Below are 16,109 nucleotides of genomic sequence, written 5' to 3' on the forward strand. Positions count from 1 at the left end.
TATTAGGCCACTATTTACCTCCGGCACACTCGCCATGGCTCGGCGAGGGCAGCTCGGGTAGAGAGGGCTGGCGGAGCGGCGCAGACGGCGGCGGTCCTGCCCAGCCTCTGCCCGGCTCCGCACTCCGGCCCCGGCCTGCGCCCTCAGGAAGGTGGGGCCGGAACCATGAGCTCTTATCTGGAGTACGTGTCGTGCAGCAGCGGCGGCGGGGTCGGCGGCGACGTGCTCAGCTTGGCACCCAAGTTCTCCCGCTCCGACGTCCGGCCCGTGGCTCTGCAGCCCGCCTTCTCCCGGGGCAGCGGCGACGGTGCCTTTGTCAGCTGTCTGCCCCTGGCCGCCGCCAGACCCTCGCCTTCGCCCCCGGCCACCCCCGCGCGGCCGCCGGCACCGCCTCCGGCCGCGCCCCAGTACGCGCCGTGCACCCTGGAGGGGAGCTACGAACCGGGTGCGGCACCTGCCGCGGCAGGGGCGGGCACGGACTACGGCTTCCTGGGGCCCGGGCCCGCGTACGACTTCCCGGGCGTGCTGGGGCGGGCGGCAGACGACGGCGGGGCTCACGTCCACTACGCCACCTCGGCCGTCTTCTCGGGCGGCGGCTCATTCCTCCTCAGAGGCCAGGTGGATTACGCGGCCTTCGGCGAGCCCGGCCCCTTCCCGGCGTGTCTCAAAGAGCCAGCCGACGGCCACCCTGGTGCTTTCCAGACCGCATCCCCGGCCCCGGGCACCTACCCCAAGTCCGTCTCTCCCGCCTCCGGCCTCCCCGCCGCCTTCAGCACGTTCGAGTGGATGAAAGTGAAGAGGAACGCCTCTAAGAAAAGTAAGTCCGCGGGCTTGGATGGGGTCACCTGGGGTTGGGGACGGAGGCTCCCTCGCGGAAATGCTCTGGGAGCGTGGTGCCGCTGCCTCTCCAGACAGCGGTTTGGGTTTTGTGGAGAAGACGCGTTCCTGGGCGAATTCCATTGAGTCTGCCTCGAGTACTGACTCGGAAAATGTGCCAGCATTGAGAAAATTTCAGGAAGGAGCTCTCCGTGAAATTTCTCCTGGCACAAACTGTGTTGCTAGGAACCCAGGAGGGCTGCGCTGGGACTTTGATTCTAACTAGCTCCACTGCTCACCCACGTTCTGTCCCCGGCCTCTGGCCTGGCTGACGCCCTGTCTTTACGTTGCAGGCAAACTCGCCCAGTATGGGACCGCTAACCCGTCCAGCGCGATCCGCACGAATTTCAGCACCAAGCAACTGACAGAACTGGAAAAAGAGTTTCATTTCAATAAGTACTTAACTCGAGCCCGACGCATCGAGATAGCCAACTGCTTGCAACTGAATGACACGCAAGTCAAAATCTGGTTCCAGAACCGCAGGATGAAACAGAAGAAAAGGGAACGAGAAGGGCTTCTGGCCACGGCCATTCCTGTGGCTCCCCTCCAACTTCCCCTCTCTGGAACAACCCCCACCAAGTTTATCAAGAACCCCGGCAGCCCTTCTCAGTCCCAAGAGCCTTCGTGAGGCCGGGACTTGGGACCGAAAAACTGTGGCCTGCAGAAGTCCCAGGTCACCCCCACCCCTATCTAGACTTAGGAGCTCAGTTTGGGATGGAGGTGGGAGAACAGAAATGAATAGGGGTTTCACTTGGGAAATGAAGTACTTTAGTTGGCTTCTGAATCCCAGACTATATGTCCAGATATTAATTGGCTGTCTTGTAAGCCACTTGTTTGGTTATGATTTGTGTCTTATCAGGGAAAAGGTGCCCAGTTGCCAGCCCAGCTCTGCTGCTATCTTTGCCTCACTTAGTCATATGCAATTCTCGTTGCAGAGTGGCAGACCATTAGCTGCTGAGTTCTGTCAGCACTCTGATGTGCTCAGAAGAGCACCTGCCCAAAGTTTTTCTGGTTTTAATTTAAAGGACAAGGCTACATATATTCAGCTTTTTGAGATGACCAAAGCTAGTTAGGGTCTCCTTGATGTAGCTAAGCTGCTTCAATGATCTTCACATTTGCACTCCATTTTTTTTTTTCCTTTAAAAAGCGGTTTCTACCTCTCTATGTGCCTGAGTGATGATACAATCGCTGTTTAGTTACTAGATAAAGAAATCCACAGAGTGGGTAAAGAGTAGAATCTGAACTATATCTTGACAAATATTATCAAACTTGAATGTAAATATATACAGTATGTATATTTTTAAAAACGATTTGCTTGCAGTGACCTTGTAAGTGACATTTAATGTCATAGCATGTAAAGGGTTTTTTTTTTGTAATAAAAATTGTAGAATCTGCTGCTGTCTGCTTTTCTTACATTCTTTAATCATGATTCTCTTTCTTTAAAGTTGATTCAGTTTCCTGTATTTGAATTTTCTTGATTCTGCTATGAGAATTTGTTTATGTTGATAACTTTATTTATTTATTTATTTATTTTGAGATGGAGTCTTGCTCTGTTGCCCAGACTGGACTGCAGTGGCACAATCTTGGCTCACCACAACCTCTGCCTCCCAGGTTCAAGTGATTCTCCTGCCTCAGCCTCCCTAGTAGCTGGGATTACAGGCATAAGCCACCACGCCCAGCTAATTTTTTGTATTTTTTTAGTAGAGATGGGGGTTTCACCATGTTGGCCAGGCTGGTCTCGAACTCCTGACCTCAGGTGATCCGCCCACCGTGGCCTCCCAAAGTGCTAGAATTACAAACGTGAGCCACGGCGCCCGGTGGATAACTTTTAAAAATAATACTTCCTACAGGTTGTGTACATGCCCAGCAAGTTATGGACAATTATCTCAGTAGTTTAAGAGAGAAAACTACTCTGCCAAATGTCCAAGTAACTATGGAAATACTTTCCTTGCCTTGAGTGTCCTAGTTTTATGGTAGGTGTGTAGTCTGCACATTAACTCAAGTGTTAGGTGCCTACTGTGGAATGTTGTAAAGCCAAGGAGACACTTCAGGGAGATCTTGTACTTTTTGTCTTCTGTCCTCACAAAAGGAAGAGGAAAGGTGACCTGAAGACTTTGTTTCTTGGTTAGTGTTCCCTGAGAAAGGCAGCTGCACATCAAAAAGTTCTCAGTGGCTGAATTCCCATTTCCAAAGTCAAGAGTTGCAAAGGAGGCTGGGAAAGGCTAATAGTCACAAATTTCTACTTCCTGTAACCCAGACTGAGTATCTGGCTGAGAGAGCACAGACAGTGCCTTTCTGATTTCAAAAATGAAATATTTTCAAATGAATTCTTTGGAAGAGGTACAAGCACAAAATTTGAAAGTTGACAAGAGAGTATGTGGTTTAAAAAAACCACAAAACCTATTCTCTAATCTATTTCCACCCAACCTCCCATTTCTCATCATGGAGGCATTCATAGTTGACTAGAGTTTATATAACCTTGCAGAAATATGAGAAAAAGATGCAACATAAACACACAGAATCAAGTAGATACTTGAGACAATTTTGGGGAGTAGGTTATTTTCCTCATTTTACAGCTGTATCTTTAAGTTCTTTCTTTAGTTCAACAGAAAGGCTTAAAGGCCCAAATAATTCAGATAAGAACCTCAGCTCTTTTAGCTATATTTCTAGATTCCAGCATAATGCTTTAAATCTAAGCAACTGTGAAAGATTACCTTTTCTATAAAACAGCAATGTGAGTAGTTCTCTTAGAAAATTGGAGTTACACTGAAGTTCTCATTCTTTGCACCTATAATTGAGTGGAGTTGAAGAAGTGATCAGCTCTAACAAACTCAGCTGATTAGAGGGAAAAGATATTGCTTAAAAAGCAGGTCTGTCAATATTATTCTTATGTTTCCCCATCTGCCCTTCAATAACTTGATGCTAATTGAATCTTGTTTGAAACAACAGCCCCCCTCTGAGCTCTGCTGCTATTTGAAAGAACTTGTTAAAGGACTTGTGATCTGCTTGCTTACAGCCACCTCTGGGCTTCCCTGCAGTGGTCTTTGACATGACAATGTTTCCTTTTTGATAAGCATTTAAATGTACACCTAAACAACAACAACAACAAAATACCAACATGCTTGGTCATTTCCTTAATCTACCACCATTTTCTCTGAGAAAATAAAGCTTTTCCTTCTGAAGCGAGCACTAGCACTTAGCCCTGATGGATGTCTTTCTTGATGAGGGTGGCTATTATGACATTCGTATAATGCTGTTCTATGAATCAGGCCAATATTAGCTATTTTTTGCCCAACCCCAGGGATCTTTAAAAGCTTTCTTAATGCAGATCACTGTACAGCTATATTCAGTATGAGGAAGAGTCCTGGCTGGAGATCGGGATGAACTAGGTGACCTCTGGAGGTCCCTCCCAGCAATGAAAATGCTACAATTTAATGACTTCTGCATATTTTATTTTAGACCTATCATTTGAAGGGAGTTAGGTTCTAAGAGAAAGCAAATGTACTCTCTAGGATTACAGTGACACTGTGTTTATACAGGAAAAGAGGATTTTAGACACTATCAAATACATCTTGTCAGTGGAGTTACCTAGGCAATGTGGATCATTTACAGAGCATTCCTTTTCCCATTTTTTTGAGCCTTGTGTTATTTTGAGTCAGATCTCCATGAAGTGTGAGGTTACTATGTAAACTGCAGCTACTCAAACAATCCCATTTCTATTTTACAAGATTTCTAACTAAATATGCTAATTTACCCTCCAGAAATCTGTTACAAGGATGAATTTACTGTGGACAGTTCTGGCTGTTGTATAATTAACTATTCAATGTTCCTTCGTCTTCACATAATGACCATGTGTCTACTTTTCTGGATCAGGATAATTGGGAGTGAGGAAAAGGAAAACATTTAATAATATATAAAATTCCCATAAGTTGAGTACTAGAAAATGAAGGCTTTGCTGATATAAAAACCTAAAGCAATGTCACCTAGAGTTTCAAAAGATTGTGTGTGATTTATGCTGTCTCAATCTCAAACGTGGTGAGAAGCAACACCAGAAGAGGCTGTCTGATTATCATGTCATCCAAAAAAACAGAAGCAGGCTCAGGAGAGTTGCATTAGCTCTGAAGTTCTTAATTATTTCTTTTGGCCAAAGAAATGATCTATATTTGCTGAATATTGAATTTGAAAACCTCAGGATCTAATCAGGTTCCGAGAGATGTTCAGTCTGACCACAGACCTCTCAACAAGAAAAATGCCCATTGTTAAAACTTTATTTGTGGTTTTAAAGTAAAACCATAGTGGTCATATCTCACAAATAAAGATAAATATCCGTCTAAATAGAAACAAAGATGTTCATGGTTTTTACCTCTATCTAATGTTTTCAAGTCATGAACATGCAACATAATCTGCAAAATAACTCTATGTCAACATCTCATTTGTAATTGCTTATTACATTGTATGTGTTATTCAGAAATAAAATTTCTATAGAAACTGTTTGACTAGATTCAATAATGAACCAAGAGGATGAAAATCTTAAATATTGGTGTGGAAGGAAGGTCTATTACTTAGTTTGTAAAGATTTCAACACAATCTCTTCGCCTTCTAGAAATCTTACTGATATATTTTGGAAAGAAGGGCCGAAGAGAGTCATTTGGACTTGTAATAGCTAATAAACTATTACAAGTTTATTAAAACTGACATTTTTGTGGCATTTCTAGAAGGTACTAGACTCTTTAGCACACTGAATTCTTAGGGATTTTGTAGAGCCTAAGCTTATACAATTTGGGGAAACCTCTTTAAGGAAAAAAATACAAAATTGTTAATACAAAATTCCCAGGATGTGGAATGGTTCAAGTTAGTGAAGTTTAAATTTCACTGGGTTCATAGTAAATCCATATCTGCCCCTTCCTTGAAACCATTGCTTTTTCTCCACTGCCATCATTGCCTGTGACATAATAGCAATGACTGCTTTTCTCTAACATCTTAGAGCCAGAGTCACTGTTACTCTTCAAATGCATCAAATAGTGGATAATAGGGACAAGGGCAGGTTGGCACTCTGTTCTACTGTCTTAACATCTCAATCTCACTGTGCTCTTCTGGGCTACTGGGTGGCTGACTTTAACTAGTGGTCTTACTTCACTGCGTTAGAATGGGAACCCTACCTCATCCTAGAGGTCCTCTTCTGTTGCGTTTTCTTCTCAAAGATATGAACAGAAGAGAAAGATATAGCTGGAGACAATGCAGCCACATTGTTAGCATCTAAACATTTCCTAGAATGGAACCACTGAAGCTGAAGTAAAGGACCCTGAAAAAATAACATTATTATTTTTCTTTTCTTAGAAATGGGATCTCGTTTTGTTGCCCAGGCTGGTCTTGAACTCTCGGGTTTAAGTGACCCTCCTGCCTCAGCCTCCCAAGTAGCTGGGAATTTAGGCATGCACTGTCATACCCAGTAAGAACATCATTCTTTTCTTCTTCTTCTTCTTCTTCTTCTTTTTTTTTTTTTTTTTTTTTTTTTGAGACGGAGTCTCACTCTGCTGCCCAGGCTGGAGTGCAGTGGCGCGATCTCGTTCACTGCAAGCTCTGCCTCCCAGGTTCACGCCATTCTCCTGCCTCAGCCTCCTGAGTAGCTGGGACTACAGGCGCCCGCCACCATGCCTGGCTAATTTTTTGTATTTTTAGTAGAGACGGGGTTTCACCTTGTTAGCCAGGATGGTCTTGATCTCCTGACCTCGTGATCCACCCACCTCGGCCTCCCAAAGTGCTGGGATTACAGGCGTGAGCCACCACCCCTGGCCAAGAACATTATTCTTAAGGGAGGAGACCTGGATTTCAGTACCAGTTGTATTTTCTGATTAAAAGGAAAAATAACTTGCCTGGTCTTAGATTCTCCTATAAAACAAAGTGGGTTGGTCTGGATGACGATTACATTCCCTTATCACCTTAGCATTTCTTCACAATCCTTTGTTGGTTATTACTGAAGAGTTTATTTAGTAGTACTGTAGCTCTGTAAGATTAATGTCAACAAGAGGCTGGTATTGAAGCAGTTTCTGAGACCTTTAAAAATTATCTGGCTTTAGAATCTGGGTGTATATGCATATGTATATGTGAACTAGGTAACATTCCTCATTTGTCTACCTGATGAACTAAAAGCTAACGATGGTGAGAGCCTCCAAAAAGACCACTTCCCTTTGAAGAGATAAACTAGAGATTTAACAAGAGATTTTTCAAATGGGTGTCAGCGCTTCCTATTTGGATTCTCAATCTCCTTGTCCTTAATTCCATACTTCAAAGTTGACAACTTTCAGAATAGAGAAGTGATATTGGGTCTTTTCTCTTACTTTCAGATAAATGGGATTCTGAAGTGAATGCTCCGTTCTTTTGAAGAAAAGAAACATGGATAAACAAATCTCTCCTCCTTTCCATTAGTCACCAAATCCTGTCTATTTCTCCTTCTCCATTGGCTCAGTCTTTATAATTTCTCACTCAGCAATGCAACTGATGCCTTACTGGTCTCCTTGCCTCCGGTCTTCTTCCCAGTCAATCCATTCGAAAGCCCTGCTTTCATTGTATTGTTGCACTTTGAACTCTCAGTAGCTCCTGGTAGCAAGTAGAAGAAACTCAGATGTTTTTAACTCGGGATTCAAGGCCCTCAACACCTGTTTCCAGCTATCTTTTCCCTGATAATCTCCCACCATTGCCTGACACACAAACTTTACCCCCAGTTAGTGTGGACTGTTTATACTCCCTGCAAGAAATTTATGCTTTCCTGCCTCTGAACCTTTTCTCATGTCATTCCTCTCTCATACTTCTACCTTCTCTCTGCCTATCCAAAGTCATCCTTTGTGGCACAGCTCAAACCTCACCACCTCTACAAAACTTTTTTCTTACATCATCCAAACTTAAAGCTAACTCCTCTGAGCTGCTGTAGTATTTATTGTTTGTATCATCTGCTTAAGCACTTAGAATCTCCTGCCATATTATGAGAGGTCTGTTTCTCTTTCCACCTTTCTTCCCCTCTCATTAGTTCTCCCTCCATGGGCATATGTATATTTCATCTATCATTGAGTATTTTATACATAATAATGGTCTTATACCATTTGCTGAATGTTGAATGTGGATCAAAGCCTACAGTGCTGCTCATCAAGTGCTTTCTACCAGGTGAGGAACACTCTGATGACTTATTTGCTAAGTATTCTCTATATTTCATTACTTATAATAGAATACAAGTGATTTTTGACTACACAGTAAAATACAAATAGGAGGCTAGAAAGCTGAAGGAGGGAGAGCTTATAGACTTTCCTCCTTATGCATCTGGTACATTCTTTTGATTAAATGCTTTGTATACCAATAAAGTGTGAATGTTATCGAAAACAATCCCTTTTATTCTTTTTTTTTTTTTTTTCCCCGAGATGGAGTGTCACTCTGTTGCTCAGGCTGGAATGCAGTGGTGCGATCTCGGGTCACTCACTGCAACCTCTGCCTCCCTGGTTCAAGCAATTCTCCTGCCTCAGCCTACTGAGTAGCTGGGATTACAGGCGCCCACCACCACACCTGGCTGATTTTTGTATTTTTAGTAGAGACGGGGTTTCGCCATGTTGGTCAGGCTGGTCTCAAACTCCTGACCTCAAGTGATCCACCCGCCTCGGCCTCCCAAAGTGCTGGGATTGCAGACATGAGATACTATGCCTGGCCAATCCCTTTTATTCTTACAGAATGTAATTTATAATGCATTTTGGTTGTTGTTTGAGGCTTTTTAATATATTGTATTTGTTACTTGTTATAGTTGTTGGAGTACCTTATGGAAACAGAACTCCTAGAGAAAGATTGATGAAACCAAATGAGGTCTAGCAGAGAGTTTCTGGAGACAATTAAATGTAGTAGTTATTACAGTGAACCTTGGAAGCAGACAGGCTTGGGCACAAATCCTGGGACAGATGACTCAGTATCATTCAGCTCTACATTCCTCCCTTAAAAATGGGAATATTAATGTCTCTACTTCATTGATTTGTGAGGAAGAGCAGAGATAATACATGTGGATCATTTAGCACAATGTCTAGTGTAACATTTGCTAACTATTAAGACAGAATGGGTAATGAGCATTGTGATAGGCATCTAGGATGGAAAGACAGGGACTGAGGGAAAGAAATATTTACATATATGACAAATATGTACTGAGTTTCCAGGTGCCATGCACAGACTATTACCAACTAGGAATGAAGAGATACTGGGAAGGGAAGAATCATTGCAGCGGATATGGCTGGAGAGAATAAGTAAAGTCTAGGGTTATCAATACATTTAGCAAAATACTGGTGGTACCTAATAACAGAGGAAAGGAAAGTGGCAGTTAATGAACGCTTGATGACTGCAACGGCTGGGCACTCACTAAATTAAGACTCCAAGATCTTAGAAGAAGCCCGGGAGAAATAAAGGATGGAAGAGGTGTCAGGCCATTACCCACTGCTTCTAGTTTACTGGCTCATTCTGAGTGCAGAAAACTTAAATCCATCACACTTTTGTTCAATTTTTTCCTATCCAAAAGGACATGTGAATTCACATGCATGGCACTTTGGAGGTCAGGTGCCATAAATTAGAATGCAATGATGATTTACATACATTTCCTACATTGTAGCACCTCCCCTGGGTTGAATTTATCATTCTGTAAAATACAGAGGCTCGGGTTACTGTGTTCTGTGGACATCAAAGTGAAAACAGGAGTGATCAACCACATTAACTCTTGTTGCTGCAGAAAGAAATTCTTCCCTCTACCTACTTTGGCAGTGGGGAATTATGAATTTTCTCAACTGTGCATAAAATTGTAACTATTTCTACTGTGGGTCTATAAAAACCTACCCTTAAACTGAAAAACATAAATAAAAACTTTCTGGTCTAATTAAGACACTTTGTGGTCTAATTAATGGCTGAATGGCAAAAAGGACACTTTGTGGTCTAATTAATGGCTGAAGGACAGTTCTATGTAAATAGAAATTACTCTATTTTTCCCAATTGCTTATGACCTAATTGTCAAAATAGTGTTAGTATTCAATTGCCTGTATGAGTAATTACTCTATTATATGTAAATGTTTACACTTCCTCTTACATTTGAAACTTGAGTCACATTTTGAATATGTGAAGCATGTTAGCTTTATACAGAGGGAAAAAAAGAAACTACTAGCTTATGAAATAATTGCAGGCCAGGCGTGGTGGTTCAGGTGTGTAATCCCAGCACTTTGGGAGGCCGAGGCGGGCAGATCACCTGAGTTTGGGAGTTCGAGACCAGCCTGACCAAAATGGAGAAACCCCATCTCTACTAAAAATACAAAAAATTAGCCAGGCATGGTGACGCACGCCTGTAATCCCAGCTACACGGGAGGCTGAGGCAGGAGAATCATTTGAGCCCATGAGGTGGAGGTTGTGGTGAGCCGAGATCATGCCATTGCACTCCAGCCTGGGCAACGAGAGCGAAACTCCATCTCAAAAAAAAAAAAAAAAAAAAAATTGTAGACAAGGTAGATTCAATGTGAATATATAAAATGAGCTTCAAATGATGAATTAAAACGATAATATTTCATATTCAGACAAAGATAGCATACTATTTGTCCCTAAAAATCTTAAATAGATTTAAAATTTAAACTTCCTTGGGTTAACCTGCCAAGGAAGTCCAATATGCTTCTGTTTTGACTGCAAATAAAAGCACACATACAACCAGAATCATCTATTTTTCTAGCAGCGTACAATTCCTTTGGAAACTTCAGAAACAGCTGTGTTTGTATGTCTGAAGATGCTTCAGAATTGTCACATGGGGAAGCTATCTGAAAATTGTCAAAGCCTCTTTTTATTAAAGGTTTGTAATTTGGGTCTTGGCCCTTGATTTTAAAAATTTTATATATTTTAGAGGACAATGTTATCTCAACTCGTTCCATGTAAACGCAAACAATTGCAGTTTAGATATTTTATTACACCGATGAAGTGAATGAACTTTGTTCTGAATGAACTAAGAGGAATAAAGGTATTGCTTTATACCTGTCCCTAATTCAACAAGTATCACAATGACAAAGGTAAGCTAGCTCCAATTCATATGTAAATAAAGAGACTAAAGGTTTCAGACGTTCCATTTCTGCCTCTTTCCAATTTTAGTTGTAAAACATATAATTATCATTTGGAACTCAAGATGAATAGATTTAGCTTAAAACTTTCTCAATTAAGATTATATAGAATTAGGGTCACTTGTTTATTTATTTACTTATTTTTTTAAAAAATTAGAGACAGGGTCTCACTATATTGCCCAGGCTGGAGTACAGTGGCTATTCACAGGCACAATTATAGATAGCTAACTACAGCCTCTAACTTCTGGGCTCAAGCCATCCTCCTGCCCCAGCCTCCCCAGTAGCTGGGACTACGGGTGTGTGCCACCATGCCCAACCGGTTTATTTTATTTGTTATATTTTTAACTTTAGGAACACTTTAATAAAGTTCAACAACACTTTTGGGTTGCTAAAAAATCCAAACTTGTAAATATTTTTCTCCCATACTCCTAGAAGGTTATTAGTGAAGAAGAAACAGTTATCTGTTAGTTTCATCTGGTTTCTCTCTCTTATTACATTTGAGTCAATGTAAATTTAATACTTTTATTTAAAAATAGCATGCATGATATGTATCCAGTTTCATAAAATTATTTCTGTGTACCAAGTTATCTATGTACCTATCACTCCTAATATCTGAGTGTCTGCATAAAGCTGTCAAGAAAGATGTTCACCTAATATTCATGATGGTTAACTTCTACAGAGTAAGATTTTATTGACTTTTTTATTTGTAGTCATTTTCTGTTTTGCTTAAAATTTAAATCATTAAATGTAGAAATAATAAAGTCATTACTTACAAATATAAGAAAAAGGGCAAAATTCATCTGGTAGCCACAGTCATTGCATTTATTTTTGCCAGGGGAAGGTCCCAGAGGAATTAGATAATGCTTCTCATGTGCCGATTCTTGAATAATTAAATAAAAATGTCTGCGATATACATGGGTGTACACATGAGTCAAATAAATGATAGATAGGGTCTATTGTTCATTTCTTCAATAGGGAATTGAGCATTTGAGTGTCACATATGTTCAATTTTCATCCTACCCGTTGGAAACAAGTTCTGAACTGTGTTGATAAAAGCAGAATTCACGATTAGCAAACTAATAAGAAAAGTATACCTTTAGCTTAAGTAAAATGGAGAATCCAAGAAACGTGGAAAACTATTCTGTTTATCATTTTTCTATACTTATAATAATACAAAATTAAAGAAATGTTAAAAGCAGGTATATAAAGATATAGGCACACTTTTTAAAGGATGCATAGTCTCAGTAAGCTTTGCAGTTTTCTAGGGAGCAATACTAAAATATTCTTTCATTTTTGTTGTAGCAAGATTTATAAAATTTGATAGTGGTCTGTGTAACATACATACAAATACAAGTCTAAGTAAGCCTCAAGAAGGTTAGTAAGGGTTAGGTAACCATGATAAGAAAATGCTAGTCCTTCCGTTACTTTTATTTAGAAGTTGGTTTATTTCACTAGCAACTTGATCCCTCTGAGTATGCCTGAGAGGACTTAAAACAGACATATTTTCAGATAGGGTCTCACTCTGTTGTCCAGGCTGGAGTGGAGTGGTGTGATCTTGGCTCACTGCAGTCTTAACCTCCCAGGGTACAGGTGATCCTCCCATCTCAGCCTCCTTCCTGAGTAGCTGGGACATAGGCGCGCACCACCACACCCAGCTAATTTTTTGTAGAGACGGGGTTTTGCCATGTTGCTCAGGCTGGTCTCAAACTCCTGGAATCAAGCGGTCCGCCTGCTTCAGACTCCCCAAATGCTAGAATTACAGGTGTAAGCCACCTCGCCTGACTGTCAGATATATTCTTTTTCTAATGGTATTAGGTATCTTCATTTGGCTGAAATTATTTAAATCCTGTGGAGGATCTACTACATAGCTGCCATTGTTTTGGCTTGCCCAGTATTCATTTACTGTCCCTCTAACAACCCGACACTTTTCCTGTGGGGAAAGGAACAGCTGATTACTGTGCCTGTGATAGTGATACCTGCTCTGGGGCCTGTGCCAGAGTTACATTCCAGGTGTTGCTGTTGTCTCCTGGGTGTGGAGTACCCTTCGAACCTAGTTTCCTAACCCTCCTAGAGATAACTAAAGTTAATCATTTTTCCTTTTTAAGCTACCTTTAGTGGGTCCAATGTTTGCCACTCAGAACACAGTGTGATGCACTGCCCTCAAGGAACTTACAAACTCAGTAGAAAGGAAGATTGGATAAGTCCGAAAATAATGTTAAGTGCTTTATTGACACTTCACATGCCACGTGGACACACTGTGTCCAGACAGCACAAAATGAAGCTGCAGGCTGGCAAGCATCCAGTTGCTTTAACAAATTTGGCAGTGCATTGAAAACATAGGGCTACAGTGTCGATCACAAGACCTCTGGAGAAGGGAACTCCACAACTTCCACGGGTAATTTGCTGCTAGCTGCTTCAGAGACTCTGGCAATGGAGAAGTGAAGTCATTTTTTTCCCCCTCCAACTTTTTTGATTCCTAAGAACTTTCCTTCTCAGCTCAAAGTGGGAATGTTGGACTAAGTGATGACAAAGATCCCAATACTAATTGCTTCTGGCTTAGTTTCATGGTTGAATTAATTTTAATTCCTTCTGTTTCCAAACCCTTCTGTGCTCCACACTGCACTTTGTATACATCTTTATTATATAACAATTGCTGTTGATTGCAATTATCTGTATCCATGTCTGTCTCTTCCAGGGCAGGAGCTATAACATATTCATCTTCCTAGCTCTAGCTTCTCTACCATATTCACTTTTGCTGTATTGGGTATTATGTTCATTTTACATATTGTAAGTACTGAGAAGAGTTTTTAAAAAGGCTTGTCTGTTTGCCCACTTTGGTCCTGCTAGAAGGTACTGCATCCCATGCTTGGGTTACAATGATGAAGTGGGAAAGTCTGTCTCTGTCTCTTCTTTTTCTGAGACTCTTCCGGCCACTAACAGCCTCTCTGTACAGGCCTACCAATACTGTCCAGTCAGTAGTGGATTAAGGCAGCTCTAGGTTCTAATTAGCGTGTTCTAGCTTAACCTCTACTTTTTAAACTGTATACAAAGTTTAGTGTACTCTTCTGCATTTATGTTACATTTTATAATGGAAAGAAGTGAAATAATGCACATTTAAAAATAGGTCCTCTCCTAAACATACCAGGTTTCCCTCTGAGTGAGAGATAAGGCTGTCTCGATATGTTTTAAACTTCTAGAGACAAGAGTGAGACACTGAGAGTTTAACATCAGATGACATAGAAAGCAGAATTACAAGATGGATTAGACTGGAAGAGGAAGAAGTCAGAGAGGCTATTTAGGGACTCATTTCAGTGGCCTTGATGAGAGATGATGAAGGCTTGAGGCAATGAAGACAGAAAAACATAAAACAGTCACTCTGGAGGAAGAATGGGAAGGAGTTAGCAACTGATGCAAAAGAGGAGAAAGATCAGATGCAGACTTTAGAGCCCCAGGAACCAACGATTTTTTAAAGAATTTATCATGCGAAAACATGTACAAAATAAAACTTACAATTTTAATCATTTTAAAGTGTATAATTCAGCGGCATTAAGTTCACCCAACATGGCAAAAACTGTCTCTACTAGAAAAACAAAAATTAGCTAGGTGTGGTGGCACGTGCCTCTAATCCCAGCTACTCGGGTGGGGGCTGAAGCACGAGACCCACTTGAACTTGGGAGGCGGGGGTTGCATTGAGCCAAGATTGCATCACTGCACTCCAGCCTGGGCAACGGAGTGAGACTCAGTCTAAAAAAAAAAAAAGAAGGATTTACTGTAGTTTTTGACATATAATAGTACTAACTCTATGTAAGTCATCTTTCATTTTAGTCTTGAAGAAAAATGAGGCACAGAGATGTGGCCTGATGGCTCAATGTACAGCCAGGATTGAAGCTACAATCACCAGAACTTTTATGTGCCTAATAGCTATCTGGGTTTCTTGAGCTAGGAGGAGGGGAGAACATCAGGTTATAATTAAGAATCTCTTGGCTGAGCACAGTGGCTCACGCCTGTAATCCCAGCACTTTGGGAGGCTGAGGCAGGTGGATCACCTGAGGTCAGGAGTTTGAGACCAGCCTGACCAACATGGTGAAACCCTGTCTCTACTAAAAACACAAAATTAGGTGGACATGGTGGAGGGTGCCTGTAATCCCAGATACTTGGGAGGCTGAGCAGAAAAATCGCTTGAACCCGGGAGGTGGAGGTTGCCGTGAGCCAAGATCACGCCATTGCACTCCAGCCTGGGCAACAAGAGCAAAACTCTGTCTCAAGAAAATTTAAAAAAAAGAATCTCTCTGTTGAGGTCTGAGTGATAAAAAGTCACCTGACACCAAAAGCACTGCAGTTTCTGTCCCCACAATAGAAAGAAGGATGGACTAAATGAGAAGGGAAGGGCTGCCTGGGGATGGAGGGACAGACCACAGAGGGACCCTTGCCCACCCACCCACACTCTGTCAGTCATTTCACCATTTTTTGGTTTTGTTTTAGTAAAGACTCTGGTTAAAGTATAAATACCCCTCAAGAGGAGTTACATATTAACCTACTATATTAGTTTTCCATTTCCATGTACAAATTGCCCCCAAGCTTAGTGGCTTAAACCAACAGTAAGCATTTGTTAAACTTCACAGGTTCTGTGGGTCAAGAATTCTGGAGTGGCTTCGCAGGGTGATTCTGGCTTAGGATCTCTCAGAAGGTTATAGCCAAATGTCAGCTGGGCTGCAATTTGACTGGGCCTAAAAGATTCACTTCCAACGTGGTTCACTTACATGGCTGGCAGGTCAGTTCTTTCCATTTGGGCCTCTCTGTGGGGCTGCTTGAGTATCCTTGAAACATGGCTACTGGCTTCCTTCAAAACAAGCAATCTGAAAACACAAGGTAGACGTTGCAATGCCTTTATGACCTAGCCTCTGAACTTGTATACTATCACTTTGGAATATTCTAGCGGTCACACAGGTCAGCTCTGATTTAGTGTGGAAGCACCTGGACAAGGACCTGAAGATCCAGGATTGAGGATCACTAGGGGCCATCTGGGAGGCTGGCAACCACACCCACCTTTAGCTCCAATTTTAATTATGAGTTAACTCAGGAACAGGAGAAACATGGGGTGGATTGAGGTATGGAGGGAGACTTTAAAGT

General features: G+C 41.7%; 1 protein-coding gene across 1 annotated transcript; it reads left to right on the top strand.

Annotated features, from left to right (window-relative positions):
• Positions 1–24: 24 nt before the first annotated feature.
• Positions 25–2,270, top strand: LOC105483186 (homeobox D1). The gene is made up of 2 exons (XM_011743885.2): positions 25–817; positions 1,170–2,270. The coding sequence occupies exons 1-2, from the start codon at positions 166–168 to the stop codon at positions 1,502–1,504; spliced, it is 987 nt and encodes a 328-aa protein (XP_011742187.2). The 5' UTR covers positions 25–165; the 3' UTR covers positions 1,505–2,270.
• Positions 2,271–16,109: the final 13,839 nt, after the last annotated feature.

The sequence above is a fragment of the Macaca nemestrina genome, chromosome 11, assembly GCF_043159975.1.
Source record: "Macaca nemestrina isolate mMacNem1 chromosome 11, mMacNem.hap1, whole genome shotgun sequence".
Lineage (NCBI taxonomy): Eukaryota > Metazoa > Chordata > Mammalia > Primates > Cercopithecidae > Macaca > Macaca nemestrina.